Source organism: Berghia stephanieae, chromosome 1 (genome assembly GCF_034508935.2).
Source record: "Berghia stephanieae isolate SIO BIC M18660-M18661 chromosome 1, UCSD_Bste_1.3, whole genome shotgun sequence".
Taxonomy (NCBI): domain Eukaryota; kingdom Metazoa; phylum Mollusca; class Gastropoda; order Nudibranchia; family Aeolidiidae; genus Berghia; species Berghia stephanieae.
Window position 1 is genome coordinate 139,040,986 of NC_088360.1, and position 21,027 is coordinate 139,062,012.

General features: G+C 33.6%; 1 protein-coding gene across 1 annotated transcript in view; it reads right to left on the reverse strand.

The window, feature by feature from the left end:
* Positions 1 to 21,027, reverse strand: part of LOC144963352 (uncharacterized) — a 211,334-nt gene that overhangs the window by 15,860 nt on the left and 174,447 nt on the right. The window contains exons 6-7 of the mRNA XM_078897300.1: positions 6,486 to 6,605; positions 4,500 to 4,613 (exon numbers count right to left, since the gene is read on the reverse strand). Coding sequence (XP_078753426.1) covers positions 4,500 to 4,613; positions 6,486 to 6,605 — 234 coding nt within the window. The remainder of the gene's footprint in view (positions 1 to 4,499; positions 4,614 to 6,485; positions 6,606 to 21,027) is intronic.

Genomic DNA, 21,027 nt, shown 5'->3' on the forward strand with positions numbered 1-21,027 from the left:
GCAATTTTTTTTTCTTCATTCTTTTTGTTTGTTACTTTTTTTTTTTTAAGTGAAAGAGCAGGTATTTAAAATTTTTGGCCAGAAAACTCGTCCTTCAAATTATCAAACACTTTCAAACCTGGGATTTCGCGACACCCCTCCCCTCCTCCCCCCCCCCCCTTCCCCTTCACAAAAAAACTCCCAGCAAAAAAAAACAACCCAAAGTTTTGCAACTGTTCGACATTAAATTCAGTGTCGAATCCTTTCCCGTTCCTCGCCTTAAAAATGGAGATTAACATCTATTTGTGCGGCTATGTGGTCTAGTGGTATGATACTCGCTTTCGGATCGGAAGGTCCTGAGTTCGGGCCTCCGGCTCGGCGCATAGTTGAGTCCTTGGAAAAGGCTCTTTACTCACATTCTCTCACCGTACTCAGGTGTAAAATGAGTACCCGGCCATTAACAGCGGTGTCTTTGTCCGAAAAATTGTAATATCGCCGAACTGGCGGCATGTCCCGTCCTTTATGTTAAATGTTGTTGTTAATCAGGGACCCCTTGTAAAGCGCTTTGAGCACATTTAGTGGATATTGCGCTATATAAAGCTCAATTTAAATTTTTATTTTTTAATTTGTAGAATTTCCCCCGAAAATTCACTCCCTCCCAACACATAAATAGACTTTTCTTACTCAAACAAACAAGTCACAAGTGACCTTCGCAACACAATTTTCAGTATTTATATTTATAGCTGTAATCAAAGCATTTCTCTATATTCATTTTGTGATTTACAAGAGAAATCAGAATGAGAAAAATGTCGGTTGCATCGTAGGTAGGTAACGAATGTGACGATTTTTCCAATGGTTGGTGAGGAGAGGGTTAAAACTGGAGATTAACACAATATTATGTATTTATATTTATAGCTGTACCTAATCAAAGCATTTCTCCATATTTTGTGATGTACAAGAGAAATCAGAATGATAAAAATTGTCGGTTGCATCGTAGGTAACGAATGTGACGATTTTTCCTACAGTTGGTGAGGAGAGAGGGTTAAAACTGGAGATTAAACATATATGTATTTTATTTATAGCTTACTAATCAAAGATTTCTCCATTTTTGATGTACAGAGAAATCAAATGAAAAAATTGTCCGTTGCATCGTAGTAGGTAACGAATGTGACAATTTCCTACAGTTGGTGAGGAGAGAGGGTTAAAACTGGAGATTAACATCAGGCCCCGTCAGCCTTACATATTATTTATTCCATTAAGTACGAATAAGCAAACAACATGCACAGTATTGCAAAAGGTAAATTCAGACGGCACGCAGACACTCGGAAACCCAGACCTATTATGATGTATGTCTAAGACTATGCAATTATCAAGTCTAGAACTAATGTGACTGAACAAAAAAAAAAAAAAAAAAAAAAAAAAGATCTAAATTGAATAAAACAGCCTCAATTTTTTTTTTAAAAAAGCATATATATATAATTTTTAATGTTATTCTAATTTTTTTTAAATTTATTTATTTATTTATTATTTTAATTATTTATAATTTAAATGTATTTTCCCTTTTAACAATTTTTTAAAGTTTATTCAATATTAGGCTTTCGCCAATAAATCAACAATTTGATGCCAACATATATGAAAGTGGAAAAAAAAAGGTAAATGGAACCAAAAAATAAACTGATACACCACACAAAAATACACGAATGGTAATAACATCAATACGTTCAATAATAATAATAATAATAATAATAATAATGATGATGATAATAATAATAATGAAATAATAATAATATAATAATAATAATAATAATATAATAATAATAATAATAATAATAATAAATAATAATATAATAATAATAATAATAATAATAGTAATAATAACATACAACAATAAAAAGAAGAGAAGAAGAAGAAAAAGAAAAGAAAGAAGAAGAAGAAGAAAGAAGAAGAAGAAGAAGAAGAAGAAGAAGAAGAAGAAGAAGAAGAAGAAGAAGAAGAAGAAGAAGAAGAAGAGAAGAAGAAGAAGAAGAAGAAGAAGAAGAAGAAGAAGAAGAAGAAGAAGAAGAAGAAGAAGAAGAAGAAGAAGAAAGAAGAAGAAGAAGAAGAGAAGAAGAAGAAGAGAAGAAGAAGAAGAAGAAGAAGAAGAGAGAAGAAGAAGAAGAAGAAGAAGAAGAAGAAGAAGAAGAAGAAGAAGAAGAAGAAGAAAAGAAGAAGAAGAAGAAGAAGAAGAAGAAGAAGAAGAAGAAGAAGAAGAAGAAGAAGAAGAAGAAGAAGAAGAAGAAGAAGAAGAAGAAGAAGACGCTTACAACAGTCTTAGAGCGTAATTTTAGTGTCAGTAAAGTAGCCATGACTATCCCGCACAAATCTTTGGGCCTCTTTTTCGCTCACGAAGTGCCCAAATTCGCGACAAAATATGGGACGAAGCCGTTTCGTATATGCTATTTAAAAAAATTAATTACGACGCTGTTTATCGATGACTGAAAGTTGGCACACAGTAAGAAAAAAGGTCATTTTAGATTATGTCAAGCGACAAAACTCGTGCGATTACCAGGAGACCGTTAAAAATAGATTTTTACTCTTTGGAGTAAAATATTTCTAAAACTACCGGGCGTGGAGGTTTTGTCGCTGACAAGGTAATACATGAACATTTCTTCTTTTTGGTTGTAAAATTTCATATGAATATGACGAGTACTTTTCCCGTATTTTACAAACCACCATCCTAATTTGCTCTTCAAGTTTCAATCTTTTAATCCATTTATTACGCAAGATACAACCAAAAATGCCGAAAAAGCGTCCCATATTTTCGCGTTTTTTTCCTCTTTGCGGGTCATCCAAATAAATGACACCTTTGAAACTGCATAACTTGTTTATTTATGAATGGATTTTCAAAATTCAAAAACATTTTTACTCAGTGGAGAGAGGGCTTTGATTTTAGACAAAAATTTTCCTCAAAAAGAAAAATAAACATTTTTCATAGTCATTGCTACAGTAAAAATGGAAGATTACGGGATAGTCAAAAGATTATACAAAATCCGTAGGTATCGATTACGAGTTTTAAAAGCACTTAACTAGTAAACCGCCATAATCTGGAAAAAAACATTATTTAAAACTTGGCCAGAAAACTCGTCCTTCAATTTTCGATCGATTTAAATGACCCTCGTCTTGGCAAAAAAAACAAAAAAAAAAAACAAAAAAAAAAAAAACAAAAAAACTGTCAAACCCGGGACTTCGCGAAGTCTCCCATCAAGTTCCAGATATGAGAGTGTTTGACCAAGATAAGGGTCATTTTATTCGATCGATATTTTGAAGGGCGAGTTTTCTGGCCAAATTTTAAATACAGGGTTTGCCAGAGCAGAGTGCGAGAGTTAACTGTCCAACAGCACTTAAGTTAAAAAAAAAAGCAAAAAGAAAAGTGAGACGGGAACAAACAAATAAGAATTGGATATTAATTTTATTATTTATCAATATGTCTAGTCCGGGGTCTCAACACAAACACAAACACCCACCCACACACACACACACACACATGGACGCATACACACACACACACACATCTGCATCGATCCAAAAAGCTTGGTGCCTACCCTCATAATTTACACGAATCATCACTGGAAAATAGTGTATAATTGATGTAAGAAGTCATGTAACACATTGAATATCGATGGTTGGCGGATCAAACCTCTGAAGTCTCGATTTTCAAGATCGATGGATCAAACCTCTGAAGTCCCGATTTTCATGATCGGTAGACCAAACCTCTGAAGTCCCGATTTTCACGATCGGTAGATCAAACCTCTGAAGTCCCGATTTTCACGATCGGTAGATCAAACCTCTGAAGTCCCGATTTTCACGAGTGGCGGATCAAACCTCTGAAGTCTGCATACGAGCTTAGCGCACAATGTTTTATTAACTTTTGGGTGGATCGGACCCCCCCCCCCTCTCTCTCTCTCTCTCTCTCTCTCTCTCAAATGTTGGTTAGAAACCCCCAAATCCATCCCCCAATAAAAAAATAAAAAACATCCTAAAAAAAAAAAAACCACAAAAAAAATCAATAAAAAAAAATCATTGTTTTGTTGTAATATTCATATACAATCCCTGTTTCTATCAATGTTGATTTTATAACAGTGCAAATTCCAAAATCGACTTCAAATCATAATACAATAACAAAATATCCCAAACTCCACCTAAATAATAATAGTAGTAGTAGTAGTAGTAGTAGTAGTAGTAGTAGTAGTAGTAGTAGTAGTAGTAGTAGTAGTAGTAGTAGTAGTAGTAGTAGTAGTAGTAGTAGTAGTAATAATAATAATAATAATAATAATAATAATAATAATAATAATAATGAATACAATTTTTTAAAATCCACCAAATAATACACATAACAACAACAACAAAAAAAAAAAAAAACAAAAAAAAAAAAAACCCCCAAAAAACAAAACAAAAACAAACAACAAAACAAAACAAAACAAACACAATCTCTCCCTCTTCCATCCCCTAACCTACAAACATGCATTAAACCTGCTGCTCACCTTTATTCATGCCAACTTCATAGCACCGTCTTAGCCGACACGCTTGGCAACTCTTCCGTCTGTGCTTGTCGATGGTACAGGTGTTAGTGGCCGGGCAGATGTAGTCCACGGGCCCTGGGGTCAACAACAACAGACAGATAATTAGGACAACAAAAAAAACAAAACAAAGCAAAACAAAACAAAACAAACAACAACACAATTGTATGCATTTATTGTTTAGACAAAACAAGCGCGTCCAGCATTCTTGACGACGCGATTGTTCATAATTTGTTACCAGCGACTTCTATAAAGGGGGACAAGTCGCCGACGACATTTTACGTTCTACGGGGCCGGACAACCATCGGAGTCCTAATTTGTAACCCAATTCGGAATTGGGGTACGAGGTAGTGCTGCAATTATATTACAGCATAGCATAATATCATAGCATGAGGTGCAGCGTGGCTCAGCGGTACGGTCTTTGCTTCGTACCCGAAAGATACCGAGTTCGATCACCCGCCGCCGCTGCGCTGTGTGGCCTTGAGCAAGTAAGTCATCTCGCCCTAGCTCAATTTGCGGCGCGCTGTACTGCGGCTGACGCTTGGGTTATTTTTACCAGTCTTCCCTTGGAATAGACCATAGAGACAAATTTCCCCAATGGGATGAATCCAGGGAATTTTTATTTATTATATTTCTTTATCTATAATATAATTAAGTAGGGGTGAGATAATGGTTAAAACTTATAACATCTAGATGAATCGAAAAAAAAAAAAAAAAAAGATATAGTGTTCTCAAGTTTTAGCATGTTTGAGTTGCAATTCCCGATATTTTTGAAGACAAAGCACCAATCATCACAAAGCTTTCAAACAAATCAAATACTTATTTAGCGTTTGAATGTGATGATAATAAGGAATGTACATTCTCAACACATAGCCTTTGCAGGAATTATCACTTATACCTTGAGTAAGGATGATTATGATGACGACGACGACGACGATGATGATGATGATGATGATTATATTTGTAATAATGATAATGATAATATAATGAAGAAGATCATAATGATATAATAATCAAAATAACCATAAAATGCTAAACTGAAGTCTATTCAAATTGCACAGCGGATATTTAAGAAATGCCCCCCCCCCCCAAAAAAAAAAAAAAAAAAAAAAAAACATAAAAAAAAACAAAACAAAAAAAATAAAAAAAACAACAACAAAAAAAACAAAAACAAACAAACACAACAAAAACAAAACATAACAAAAGAACAAACATACCAATTATCTGTAAAAGTGCATGTTTGTATGTAATGGTTGGTTGTGCATGCAAAGGTTGGTGTGCATGCTATGGCTGGTGTGTGATAATATGTGTAGTAATATTGAATACATTCGTGGGTCTTTGGATCGAACTGACTGGTATAACATGAGAGTGAACCAGATGATGGAAACTGACTATCTAATAACTGGTTGAAAGTACGAATATTCTCGTAGTGTTCATTCGATTTGCTTCAAGATTGACTGGATTTAGGACAGCTTTTTGGTGTTTACACAGTAAAAAACTTAAGATCTTAAGTTTTCCAAACTTGCTAAAAATCTAAAACTTTGGTATTTCTGTATTTTGTATTTGTGTGTGAGTGCGTGTGTGTGTGTGTGTGTGTGTGCGCGCGCGCGTGTGTGTATGTGTTTCCATTTTAACACAAAATTAACTTAATTTGTCAGTAATGCAAACTTTTCAAAGCCAAAAATGTCCAAATTTGTTGGGGGGATTTTTCCCGGGCAAATTTGGGATTTAAATAAACATGTGACAATGTAGATGAATTTGGTGAATGTGATGATGGTAATGATGTTGATGACGATGATGATGATGTTGATGATAATGATGGGTATTTAAAAAAAATTAATAAAAGCTACAAAAAAAAAATTATCGTGAAAATAGCTGGATATTAGGGAACTCGGATATGAGAACAAACTTTAACATTATCCGATTCTACATTAACCGGACAAAACATACCTTGTATACTCCTCTTGAAGAAGGCCTTACAACCCTCGCACGACCAGACTCCATAGTGGAAGCCAGAGGCGTTATCATTACACACCTGGCACAGCTTGGCCTGTATACTACTGCCGGGCACTGAGGACGACACAATCAAATAGAAAATAAATAGAAAGAATTCATGGGAAAACAATAGAAAGGAAAGCATTCTCAATTACCAACAATAAAAAACATATTTTATACCATGAATTTAGTCTTTTACCATCTGGGAGAAGGTTTTGTCAGATTAAATGTAGAACTAACAGGTATAAATCAACGTTCGTTCCATCAGCAATAAAAATGTTGAATATTTCATATGGTGCAGCAAAACCAAGGATTGGTGTGTTGACTGATTGACTGTTTTAACTTATTTAATGTTAAATTAATTGACCAATTGATAATGATGATAATATTTGGTGTCGAGTTGCCACAAATGTAACGATTTGAAAATGAAATGAATATGTTTATGCTGTGAATATCGCACGCGTGAAAGAAAGAAGAAAGAAAGAGAGAGGAGAGAGAGAGAGAGAGAGAGAGAGAGAGAGAGAAGAGAAGAGAGAGAAAGAGAGAGAGAGAGAGAGAGAGAGAGAGAGAGAGAGAGAGAAGAGAGAAAGAATAAATAGGAGTGAATGCATTGCGTAAAATTGCACCGTAAACAACCTACAACGCATCGCATTTTAATGTACTCTCTCTCTCTCTCTCTCTCTCTCTCTCTCTCTCTCTCTCTCTCTCTCTCTCTCTCTCTCTGTCTCCTTTTTTCAATTAATTATTTTTTTTTGTCACAAGTTTATATGGAATATCAAAGGTATGTAATTTCAGTTGGTAGCAGACATGTCGAAGAAAGCCATAATATCATCATGATATATTGTTGTTCTGCCAACCAAACGAAACCAACTGCTGTCAATGACCGGGAGAACTGGCTTTTTTGAAGAGCCTATCAAATCTCGCCCGAGGTGGATAACTGATCATTTTATTTTTGTTTAATAAAAGAAATAAAATAATAATAATAATAATAATAATAATAATAATAATAATAATAATAATAATAATAATAATAATAATAATAATAATAATAATAATAATAATAATAATAATAATAAAAATAAAATAACAACAACAACAAAAAACAACAGAGACGACATGAAGAGAAATGCAATCTTCATTTTTCAAAAAAATAATGATAAATAAACAAGAACCAAATTAAAAAAAAAAAAAAAATCTGAACGAGAAGAACACAGAAAGGTTTGACAACCCCGGACTGTGATGACGTCATGACTTAGTCTAGACAGGACTAAAACCAATACTCAGCGACGGTAAAAATAATGATGATGGTAAATGCAGAAAACAATCGTAATAATATTAAAAAACAACAAACAAACAAACAAACAACTAAAAAACCACCCGTCAAACACAATTGAAAGAATGAGGAAGTCTAGCAAAAATAAATAAATAAATAAAAATAAATCAAATAAAATCAAGTTTAAAGAAATAAAAAAATATATAATAAAAAGAATGAAAAAAAAATATCCTTAGGCCAATAACAGCTTGAGAGGAATGTCTCACCAAGACAACCTGCGAGAGAGGTAAGATCGATTTCGATTAACCCTTGCGCGTCGAAATCACCATGAGAGAAAGTCACAAAGAGACCAACCTACACGGGAAGTAAGATATGGTTTAATCCATTCACAGTAAGATCAGCCTGAGAGATGGGGCAGTGAGTGGTTGATTTTGTTTAACCCTTTCATGGCAAGACAAGTTTGAGAGAAGTGGGATTGAGACAGCCTGCAGGGGAAGAAGTAAGGGTCGATTTTTAACACTTTCAGGGCGAGACCAACTGGATAGAAGTGGCTATGAGACAACTTGCAGGGGAACTAAGATAGAGAACTCGTTCGACTGAACCCTCTCACGAAAAGACCCAGTTTCTTCTCAATCAGAAAAGACTCAGTTCCCAATCTGAAAAGACCCAGTTTCTTCCCAATAAGAAAACACTCAAGTTTCCTTCCCAATAAGAAAACACTCAAATTTCCTTCCCAATCAGAAAAGACTCACGTTTCCTTCCCAATCAGAAGAGACGCAGTTTCCTTTCTAATGAAGAAAGACTCAATTTCCTTCAAATCAGAAAAGACCCAGTTTCATTCCAATTAGAAAATACCCAGTTTCTTCCCAATCAGAAAAGACTCAAGTTTCCTTCCAATTGTTGCGTAGTTGCACACATATGTAATGGCTTGTGATCGTATAGTGGTGTTTTTGATAGATGGTAGTATTATCCTTTGCGTTGTGTTGTAGATGTTAATAATGACGAAAGAGTTCAAGGGCCGGTGATGATAATTGAATGCACAATATCAAGACATTCAAATAAAAGTCCAGATTCCAAGTTTCATTTCTTACAGTTTTATTTGTTTGTGATAAATTCAAAATCCAAATCATGATAAATTCCAAATCCAAATCAAATAGCATGGTCATAATTCAATCAGTTTCATAAATTCCAAATCCGTAAAATCAGTCCACATGTAAAGTCAATTTTGCCTAAGTAACCATTTTCAATATACGTGGAATATTTCTAAGTCCGTAAAAGCAAATAAATGATGGTGAGCACAAAAGGTTTAATGTGTGCAGCTCATGGTCAAGTTGAATGCAGAATCAAAAGGTAGAATGATCCCCGTTTGATCAGACACACTGTTTTATATCCTATTGTAAACTGTCCCACAATTCCTTTCACCAAAGGTCAGTTTTACGCCTAAATAATCAAAGGTCGTACGCCTAAATAATCCGTACGCCCAAATAACAAATACGATACGCCCAAATAATATCGTACGCCTAAATGATGAATACCAACTATAATTTGATGCTATTATCCCCAATAACCAAGTAACACCGATCAAAGAAAGTAATTTTCTAGTACTCAATATAATGACCAATCCTTTAACTTTGGAACGTAAAACTGACCTAGACTACTCAATATAATGACCACGTTTAACTGATATACAAGCACTGTGAACTCATTAAACCCACTTCCTATAAGCTAACTCTCTTACATACGCCCCTTTCTTAGAATTTAAATTGACTTTAAAACAATTTCAATTCAAAAAAATTACAGTGAGAGATTAAATATATATGTAATGTCCAACTAAAATGTAATAAATAAATGTTAAAATGATAATACTTATACCAGTTAAATATTTAAAAACTTTAAACTTTAAATTCAAAAACACCAAAGTTGATTACAACATTCATATATATCAATTATAGGTTTTATAGTATTACAACATTGATAAATTCACAAACATCAAATTTGATTACAACATCTAAATAGATATATATATATATATCGATTATAGATTTTTCTTTCTTTCAAATTACAACATCAACAGTAAGGTATCTATCATTTAAAAGTGATTAAAATTTAAATTTACCAACACGAAAGTTGATTAAACATTTATATATTTATCGATTATACTTTTTAAGGCATTACAACATTGACAGTAAGATATCAAGTAATTAAAAGTTCAAAGAAAAAAATATCTTTTCACCTTAACTTCCATCTTCATAGCAATAAAAGTGTTTAATTCTCGTCATATCCCATCACACATAAATAGTATTGCGTGAAAAAGGATGGTTCAAATTCCATTTGTGATATACTCACGTTGTCTTATTCAATCTCAAATTCAACTCTTCACGACATGGGTGATAATTTCAGCTTCCATGTATGTCTACTCATTTACTGACATATCAAAACCAGTACCTTGTATATTCCCTTATATTGTATGATTCCATTTAAACAACATTATTACATTAATTCCTACTTATAATATGTGGTACAAATAATGTATTATAGACATCTAAATCCATATACGAAGGATTACATTTCAATTAAAAAAATAAATCAAAATAATAGCATTATCATCATTTTAAAATTCAAGTTGAAGTTATTATCATTCATTGTTCATTGTTGATGTTTCAATTTTTTAAGCTTTTTAAGTCATCAGGGTGTAGTTTACAACTACATTGATATCAAATTGTTCTTTGTGGTCATCCATCAGAGGTCACATTTCTCAGTAATCCGTTCGTTTTGAGAATGGTCATCCTGTAAAAATTGTCAGTAATTGTTAATTAAGTCATTGTCTCCATTAAGAATGAGTTTTCATGTAATGAAAAAAATATATCAACTATAAGAGTTGAGGTGGTTGTATCTAGTCTACGTGTTGCATTGTTGTGTGTGTTGTGGTCACTGAATAGCCCAAGTGTCATAAATTCACTTTAATTATTGTTAATTAATTAAAAACTTTTTCCTCTGTAAATGTCTTCGAATTATCACCATAATGTCTTCACATTCAAATATTTAGTGTTTAATAAATAATCAGACATTAGTCTGTCCGACTTGTTCACATCACATATTTAGTGTTTAGTAAATAATCAGTCATTAGTCTGTCCGACTTATTCATATTTAGTACAGTGTAAATAACTAAATAAGTAAAATCTAACACAGTATGTGATTGTGGGCTGTTACTAAAGTGACCAACTTTTGTAATTAGTGTGTTGTATTTGTTCGAGTCTTTTGAATTTGGGACGAAAAAAGACTCTACAGGTAGCAAACGTATGCTTAACCTGTTGGGTTGTTTCTTGGTCTTGTGACGTCGCTGTAATCCATTCATCTCCGGCATCTGGGTCGATTCTCCTCGTTGATATTTGTGGTTGTCTTGTGTATACGTTAAGTCTCATTGTAGATGAAATTGTAAAAATTCAAGATTAACTGTGTGCGAGATCTTGAATTTAAATGAAGTTTGACTTATCCAGCAAGTCAAAAGAAAGTTGTGAACTCAGCCATGTGTTGACAAAGAGTTCGTGTGTAGTAGTCGACAGAGGTCGTGTGTTGTAATTGTCTGTGTTTGTTGATCGAGTTTTGATGAGGTGGCATGTGAGTACACACCAGGTAGATGATGTAATCTGTAGAGTACCGGTGGGTGACGTGAGTCCAAACACCAGGTAAAGGATGTAACAATAACGTAGTCTAGTAGACTATGTAGTAGGGTCGAATAAGGTCAACAATATTTTCGTTATTTGAACGCAGGTTGTTGAATATCATACGATAATGAATCCAAGGAAATCGCTCATGTGGCGTTTTGCGATACTTTTCCTGCATTGTCTTATATACATATATAGCCTTTATCTTTTACAATGATACTAAGACAGGCGTTATTATAATATTCAATGTTTATAAGTTGTAGATATGGGTGCTGCACACTTGTATATTGACATAAGTTTAAATTTGAATACGCTCACCACTGCATATGAAGGAAGTAGTATTGTTCACAATTGGACATCATTTTTGTAAAAACAATCGTATCTTGAACGTTTATGTAATTATTGACATCGTACATCGTTGGGTATTGTTGTCGTAGAAGTAAATACAAGTAATCCAATTGTTCAATAAAGAATGTAAATATAAAAAGGTTCATGGAAGAAATCTGTGTTGATACAGATATTATTTTATGAATTCTGTCAAGTTTGTATAAGTTGAAAGGTACGATGTAATTGAGGTTGCTGTGTAGTTTGTAGTCTGTAGATTGTGTTGATTCTGGACGTATCAATGACGTAGTGTTTTGTCGAGATGCTTACTCCATTTCAAGGTATTCGTGGATAGACCAAAGGGATTAGGACATTTTCCGACCTATGTTGTGGTTGTGTTTGAGTTGCCTCTGTCGTTGTCATCAGCGTTCCCGTTATGACCGATGGTTGCAAGTGTCCTCTTTCGTGATGACTGTATCATGTTTTAGTGCAAACACTACTTCTGCCTTTGATTAACTCGAATTATTCCCCTTAGAAAATCCCTAATTTAATGAAATATGATTTTGTTTATGTTAACGTAGCACTTCCTACCATTTCAACTGATTGCCGAATGATTACACACTTAAGATTTGACAATTGAACATAACTTCTTCTTCAACTCAGTTACACACTTTCTGATATAAATGTTAAATTCAAACCACGCAGTAAATATTGATTACAATTACAACAGCAAATCGATAGGAGAAAAATATGATAATCAAAATATTCGCAGAAACGATATACACTATGGTCAATAAAAATTCAATGTTTCGCGCCTTTGCCCTCGGCTTATAAAAATATTCATATAACTCATTGCGACGTTATCTCGCGCCTCTTAATATAGCATTGATAATTGTGTGCGCTTTAACCACGCGCATCGTATTTATAAAAATTCTCCGCCTTCTGCATCATTTCATAATGTTAAACCATGCGCTTTAATCAAAAGCAAAATAAAATATTCCCGAATGCCTCATTCCTGCGTCTCGTAATTTAAATCGTGTGCACTTTAATTACCGCGTCTTACATCACTGCGCTTATTTACCCACTATGCATTTACAGCATTTTACCATATGGGTTACTTATAATTCGCTGATTCTTAACAAGTTAACCACTTGTATCACAAATATTATCAGCTCACATGACATGATAATGCATTTTCAATATTTTGTTATTCTTCCGTAATAACATTTTAACTCCCATTACAAGACATCAGTCTTTCATAATAATTAATACTCCGTCATTTTATTTGTTCTCCGACTTTAAACCAAAAGTCCGTTATTCCGTTATTATGAGAATATGTCTCCTTTAAAAATCACGATGAAACGCGTTTCAAAATAAAACTAAACAAAACAACGATTGACTCATATTCCGCATAAATCATTTCAACTTAATTTCCAGTGATAAAATCCAAATGTCGTATGTAATCTATTATAACGCCATGTCTCATTACAAATATATAATTAGCTCTGTTGTCGATTACTTGGCTGCGTTAACCACACATTTATTACCAAGAATACAAACAGATATAAAACTTTGCTCTTTGTCATGAACCCATGAATCTCAAAGAGTCAATATCAACCTACCAATTCATCCCTATTGACGGGAGAAAAATATAACCAATGATGTTGTAATATAACAATAAATACCATAAGACATTTTTCAATTATCAAAACTTATAATGTACGTGTTTTTATTGCCATCATCTTCTTGAGTCATTTTGACAGAAAATAAAACGTAACAACATTAAATAATGGACCAACTGTCATGTAATTCCAACAGTAACATACAAAAATTGAAATAAAAATCGACACATCTTTGTTACTGATATTAACAAAACATTGCCATTAACGGTACAAATTAATATTCGAAGATCTATTCCGAAACGCTTGATTGTAAGTAAACGCATTTTCATTTATTTTGAAAAATAAAACGCACTAAAATATTCATTTAAATACTGCAATTTTTATTTTCATCTCTCCCTCTCTTCTTTTTAATTAAATAAAATACGTATAGCATCAATGCATTATTATTATTATTATTATTATTATTATTATTATTATTATTATTATTATTATTATTATTATTATTATTATTATTATTATTATTATTATTTTTTGCCGTTCTATAATATATTGTTTTCACTTTTTGAATATAATATATTGCCCTATATATCTATATTTTTTTAAAATTTCCTTTTCTATCTGTGATTCTTAATTTAAATATTATTTAGTATATTTATTTATTTTTTTAAATATTGTCTTTTGTCAGAATTTTAGGAATCATCTATAATTTCAATATTTTTTTTTCATATATCAATAGAAAATAATTCCACTGCTTCACCTTCAAAATTGATATTCATTTTCTTTCCCAAATAAAACTATTTTCCTATCTGTTCACAATTTTCACTTCAAAATTCGAGTCTCACAAAAACTTTAATAGATGTTAACACCGCAACAATATACATTTCTTGTGTTTCCATGGTTCGGAATGATAACATCTTTACATCATGGTATCAGGGCTCCAAATAAAGATATATAAGAATCCTGAGTCACGACACCAAATAAATAACATAATGTGGGGTAGTTGCACACATATGTAATGGCTTGTGATCGTATAGTGGTGTTTTTGATAGATGGTAGTATTATCCTTTGCGTTGTGTTGTAGATGTTAATAATGACGAAAGAGTTCAAGGGCCGGTGATGATAATTGAATGCACAATATCAAGACATTCAAATAAAAGTCCAGATTCCAAGTTTCATTTCTTACAGTTTTATTTGTTTGTGATAAATTCAAAATCCAAATCATGATAAATTCCAAATCCAAATCAAATAGCATGGTCATAATTCAATCAGTTTCATAAATTCCAAATCCGTAAAATCAGTCCACATGTAAAGTCAATTTTGCCTAAGTAACCATTTTCAATATACGTGGAATATTTCTAAGTCCGTAAAAGCAAATAAATGATGGTGAGCACAAAAGGTTTAATGTGTGCAGCTCATGGTCAAGTTGAATGCAGAATCAAAAGGTAGAATGATCCCCGTTTGATCAGACACACTGTTTTATATCCTATTGTAAACTGTCCCACAATTCCTTTCACCAAAGGTCAGTTTTACGCCTAAATAATCAAAGGTCGTACGCCTAAATAATCCGTACGCCCAAATAACAAATACGATACGCCCAAATAATATCGTACGCCTAAATGATGAATACCAACTATAATTTGATGCTATTATCCCCAATAACCAAGTAACACCGATCAAAGAAAGTAATTTTCTAGTACTCAATATAATGACCAATCCTTTAACTTTGGAACGTAAAACTGACCTAGACTACTCAATATAATGACCACGTTTAACTGATATACAAGCACTGTGAACTCATTAAACCCACTTCCTATAAGCTAACTCTCTTACACAATTAGAAAATACCCAGTTTCTTCCCAATCAGAAAAGACTCAAGTTTCCTTCCAATTAGAAAATACCCAGTTTCTTCCCAAATTAGAAAAGACTCAAGTTTCCTTCCAAATAAAAAAGACCCAGTTTCTTCTCAATCAGAAAAGACTCAAGTTTCCTTCCCAATCAATCAGAAAAGACCACGTTTCTTAAAAGACTCAAGTTTCCTTCCCAATCAGAAAAGACCTAGTTTCTACCCAATCAGAAAAGACTCAGTTTCATTCCAATCACCAAAATGGGCTCTCCTACATATTATCTGATCGTAAAGGCCAGATTTAAGCAATGAAGTCAAAGCGGTCCGACTTGGGGCTTGAACATAAAGTCAGAAACCCAACAAAAGCGGTTGCTGTTCTCTTCGTGAAAACGGTGAGATATTTTAAGAATAGAAATGGATTGCGTGTCGTGTGCGGGATAAAAAAAAAACTGTTCCTTTCTTCTTCTTCTTCTTTAAATTGAGAGGACATGGGGAGGTGTTAGAGGGGAGATAGATAGATAGATAGATAGATAGATAGATAGATAGGTAGATAGATAGATAGATAGATAGATAGATAGATAGATAGATGGACAGATAGATACATATAGATAGATATGAGAGAGAGAGAGAGAGAAAGAGAGAGAGAGAAGAGAGAGAGAGAAAGAGAGAGAGAGAGAAAGAGAGAGAGAGAGAGAGAGAGAGAGAGAGAAAGAGAGAAGAGAGAAGAGAGAGAGAAAGAGAGAGAGAGATAAAGAGAGAGAGAGAGAAAGAAAGAAAGAAAGAAAGAGAGAGAGAGAGAGAGAGAGAAAGAGAGAGAGAGAGAGAGAGGTTGGGGCTTGATAGAAGCTCCCACGAGTAAATTAATTCCCCCTAGAGACTAAAATCCCTGATAACGGAGATAAGGTTCTTGGTAGAGTCGAAAACATTCGGCAAAAACACATTTGACGAAATCATAAATAATAGATACGAAATCAAACGAATCAATACTTCACCTCTACTTCCTTCTCCAACAAATAAATGGCAAAGGTCATGCGAAAAATAATTTATCCCCCCCCCCCTGCTTCCCTCGCCCCCACCCCCCTCTCCATACACACACATCAAAATCATAATTTTAAAAAGATCCTGCACCTGATCTTGTAAAATGGGAGTCCCGATAGCTCAGTTGATAGGGCACTCGCTTCACAAGCAAAGGGACCGTGATCAATCCCGGGTGCAGTCAATACTTTTTTTTTGGACCCCCCTAATCATCCAGCAGTGATTGGGTAGCTGGGTCTGTTAGATCTGGCGGAAAGTACTTTGTGATTGACTAGCGTCCTATCCAAAGGGGGGTAGCAAGCAAATGCCAAATGTCCGTTTCGAGACCCAAATATTCCCTCAACTAAACCTAAGAAAAAATAAAGTCTAGTAGCTTTAACTAACCCTTATAGGAAAAACAAACACCCTAGCACCTCTAGTAAGACTTATGGAACCCTAAAAGAAAAAAATTCCTCCGACCTCGAGCTAACCCTAATAGAAAAACAAAACAAAACAACAACCTAGGACTGCTTTCAATATTCACAAAACAAAATGGCGGCGGAAAACCAAAACAATGGTCATATTAGGAAAGCTTAAACTTTCATTAATCTATCAAGGTTTGTTCTAGAGTTTTAAAAAATACTATATGTTGACATATTCAATAAATAATAACGCATGACAAAAAATCCACGGTGAAAATACAAATCGAAAGAAATGCTAGCACGAGGAGCTTTCGGAAGGACTCCCGCGAACGTTCAACAGGGAAAATAATGCTAGGTGTGTATCAGTTATCGCATCTATGGATTTGAAAGCAACTTGTGAAAAAGTAGTAAGTTAAGTCCAAGCTTTTAGAACAGAATATCGAATTAAGAAATTAAAGAGTAGGCACCGGTGTAAGATAAAAAAAAACCAACTGAGCAAGTGTGGATGAAAGGTGTCAGACCGTAGCCATCGTTATGTTATAGCCTGATACTGAAATCCAAAAGGACTGGCAGTTTGACGTCAATATACGATTTTTGCACCGTCTAGTGAGCTGTCGTTAGTAGAGCTCATGGAAACAAGTCATTTCATTGGCTGAACTATTGAATACAACTCACGATTTGTTTTCTTTTGTGGCAAAAGACTGGCATTTTGACGTCAATTTTTGGTCAGTATCAGCGTGGCCTTCGTAAAGTTATGGCCTGATACCGTAGCCTTCGTAAATTTTCCCATCCATCCTTCTCCTCGGACCGAACACGACATGCCACCATCCCAACCCCTTCTTCAAAAACTAAATTGCGGTGTTGAAAATCGGATGGGGAAAGAATCCATCTAACGTTGTGTTGTTGATACATAACGTAATTGCCACGGACAAATATATATATATATATATATATATATATATATATATATATATATATATGAGTGTTGGTGGGTACTTGTAGGTACGAAAGTGCTCGATAATAATGGTTAGAGCTAATATAGAATGCAAATTTTCACTCACATTACAATGGATTACGCCGACTGAAAAGGTGGAAAACACAGAAACGAGTCGTCTTGGCCACAAAAATGTGAGTGAAAATTTGCATTCTTTATATATATTATATATATTATATATAATATATATATATATATATATATATATATATATATATATATATATATATATATATATATATATATATATATATATATATATATATATATATATATATATATAATATATATTATATATATGTATACACTGTAATTTTAAAATTTACAAGCTAACTCACTCTCTCTCTCTCTCTCTCTCTCTCTCTCTCTCTCTCTCTCTATCTCTCTCACACCCACACACGCACTTACATACTCATCCATTAATACACAGATTACCTATACGAAGTTATTCAAAATATTTTAAAGACATGTTTGAAATTGAAACGAAATGGCATGAAGACAGACACTATGGAGTCAGGTGAATGAAAAAGTCTTGAATAAAAATGATTTAAAGAAGCAAAAATAAATAAAACCAACAAAACAATAAAAAATAAAATAACAAACCAAAATACCCCCCCCCCAAAAAAAAAAAAAACACACCCAAACCAAACAAAAAAAAAAAAAACAACCTCCCCCCCCCCCCCCCTCCAAATAAACCAAACAAAAAAAAAAAAAAACCTAAGCAAAAAGGCAAACAAACACACCAAACGTTTAGTATAATATTTCAGCAAGTCTCGATTGCTCAGCTGGTAGAGCAAAGGGTACGAACCCGATTCCGGATGAAGTCGGGATTTCTTTCTCTGACCAAACCCCCCAAAACAAGACAACAACCCAAAGGTTAAAACAATACAAAACAAAAGTACATCCAAAATAAAGCATAAAAACAAACATTAAAATTTGAGCGGCTATAAAGTGGTCTTGTGGTACGACACTCGCTTTCGAATCCTTGGTTCGAGGTGCATAGTTGAGTCCTTGGAAAACGCTCTTTACTCAACATTCTCTCATCGTACTCAGGTGTAAAATGAGCACCTGGCCGTTAACAGCGTTGTCTCTGTCGGAAAAAAAAATGTAATATCACCTTAAAGGCGTCATGTCTCGCCCTGCTGCTGTTGGTCAGGGCTACCCGTTGTAAGCGCATTGAGTCCGTTTAGCGGATATCGCGCTATAGATAGTATGCGCTTGGCTAAGAAGCTCATAACATTGCCATCCGGAAGTATAACGGACCAATACACAAAACTGTGTGTATCCATGAACGTTTATAGTCAGGTTAATACAGTTCGGTGAGCATTACTCATAAAACGCGGATGGCAAAAACAATAACAAAGACCTGAGTGACGTCATCTTCGAACTATCTATATAAAAGTTCAAGTGGAAAATCTCCCTCAAAAGATTGACCTTCTAACCACCCAGACTGCCAATATAAATAATATTGCAACTGCAGACTGTTGTCCTCAACCCCCCCCCCCCCCCCCCCCCCCCCCCAAAAAAAAAAAAAAAAAAAAAAAAAACAAAAACAAAAACAAAAACAAAAACAAAAACAAACAAACAAAACAAAACAAAACAAAAAACACACACACAACAAACAAACAAACAAACAAAAACACCCACAATTAACAAGCACCGCCCAGACATATACAACGAATCAGCGGTCTCAGAAGTGGGTGAGAGAGGGATCTAGAAATGACTTGGGTTTGAAACGAATATTTTTGTGTTCGTGGATAGCTCACACGGTAGAGCCACGCTCTCACCTGCCAGGCGGAGTTGTCGTACCAATAAGGTCGTAGGTTCAAACCCCACCACCGCCGCGAAAATAATTTTTATTCTCTATTGTCTTCTGGCACTTTTCTACTCACTTCATATCTTGTTGTTACCAACATAAGTGCCTGCTCCACTCACTTTTCTGAATTAAAAATTCACCCCATACACCGGAGCATACTCAATGTCTCAATCGTTTCTATGTTATATGTTTGTGTTGAGAATATTGGCTATTAAGCTTCACTGCTGGTCAAAATACTTCGCGATGGTGGTGGGCGAACGAATCAGCGGTCTCAGAAGTGGGTGAGAGAGGGATCTAGAAATGACTTGGGTTTGAAACGAATATTTTTGTGTTCGTGGATAGCTCACACGGTAGAGCCACGCTCTCACCTGCCAGGCGGAGTTGTCGTACCAATAAGGTCGCAGGTTCAAACCCCACCACCGCCGCGAAAAATTTTTATTCTCTATTGTCTTCTGGCACTTTTCTACTCACTTCATATCTTGTTGTTAGACATATACAACACAACACACGCACACACGTACAAAACACACTGAGAGAGAGAGAGAGAGAGAGAGAGAGGGAGAGAGAGAGGGAGAGAGGGAGAGAGAGAGAGGGAGAGAGAGAGCGCGAGAGAGAGAGAGAGAGAGAGAGAGAGAGAGAGAGAGAGAGAGAGAGAGAGAGAGAATACTGTCTGTTTACTTATCTCGAGAATTAACTAATTGATCAATTCGTCGTGTGCACTCTGTTAAGTTCAACAACAACAACAACAACACAAATCGCATTCGACATTAGAAGGCGAATGATTGAATGAATGCTTTCAATACGGTCCATGCGTACTAATCTATGGTTTTTCGTAACAGATGTATTTGCCATGTGGTAACATATTGATACCGTTGCATTGGTATTAAATAATAATACACTAAAATATTAATAATGATTGATTGATAATATTAATAATAATGTATAATAATAATATGTTGAATCATATTCATTTAATAATATTATATTAATAATAATAATATAATAATAATCAATATTACATAATAATATTATAATAATAATAATAATATATAATATATTATTATTAAATAATCATATAATTATACTATAATATAATTATATATAATATATAATTATATTATTATTAGTAGAATAATCATATATCATATTATTATTAATATTAATAATATATATTAATATTATATAATAACATTATTATTATTAATATATATTATTATATTATTATAATATTATTATTATTATTATTATTATTATATATTATTATTATTATTATTATATTATTATTATATATTATTTATTATTATATTATTATCATCATTATTTCCATTATAATTATTAGTATCATCATCCTCATTAAAACTATTATTATTATTATTATTATTATTATTATTATTATTATTATTATGATGATTATTATTATTATCATTATTATTATTATTATTATCATTATCTATGTCATTATCATCATCATCATCATCATCATCATCATTATTGTCATTCTACTTTTTCTTCTTCTTCTTGTTC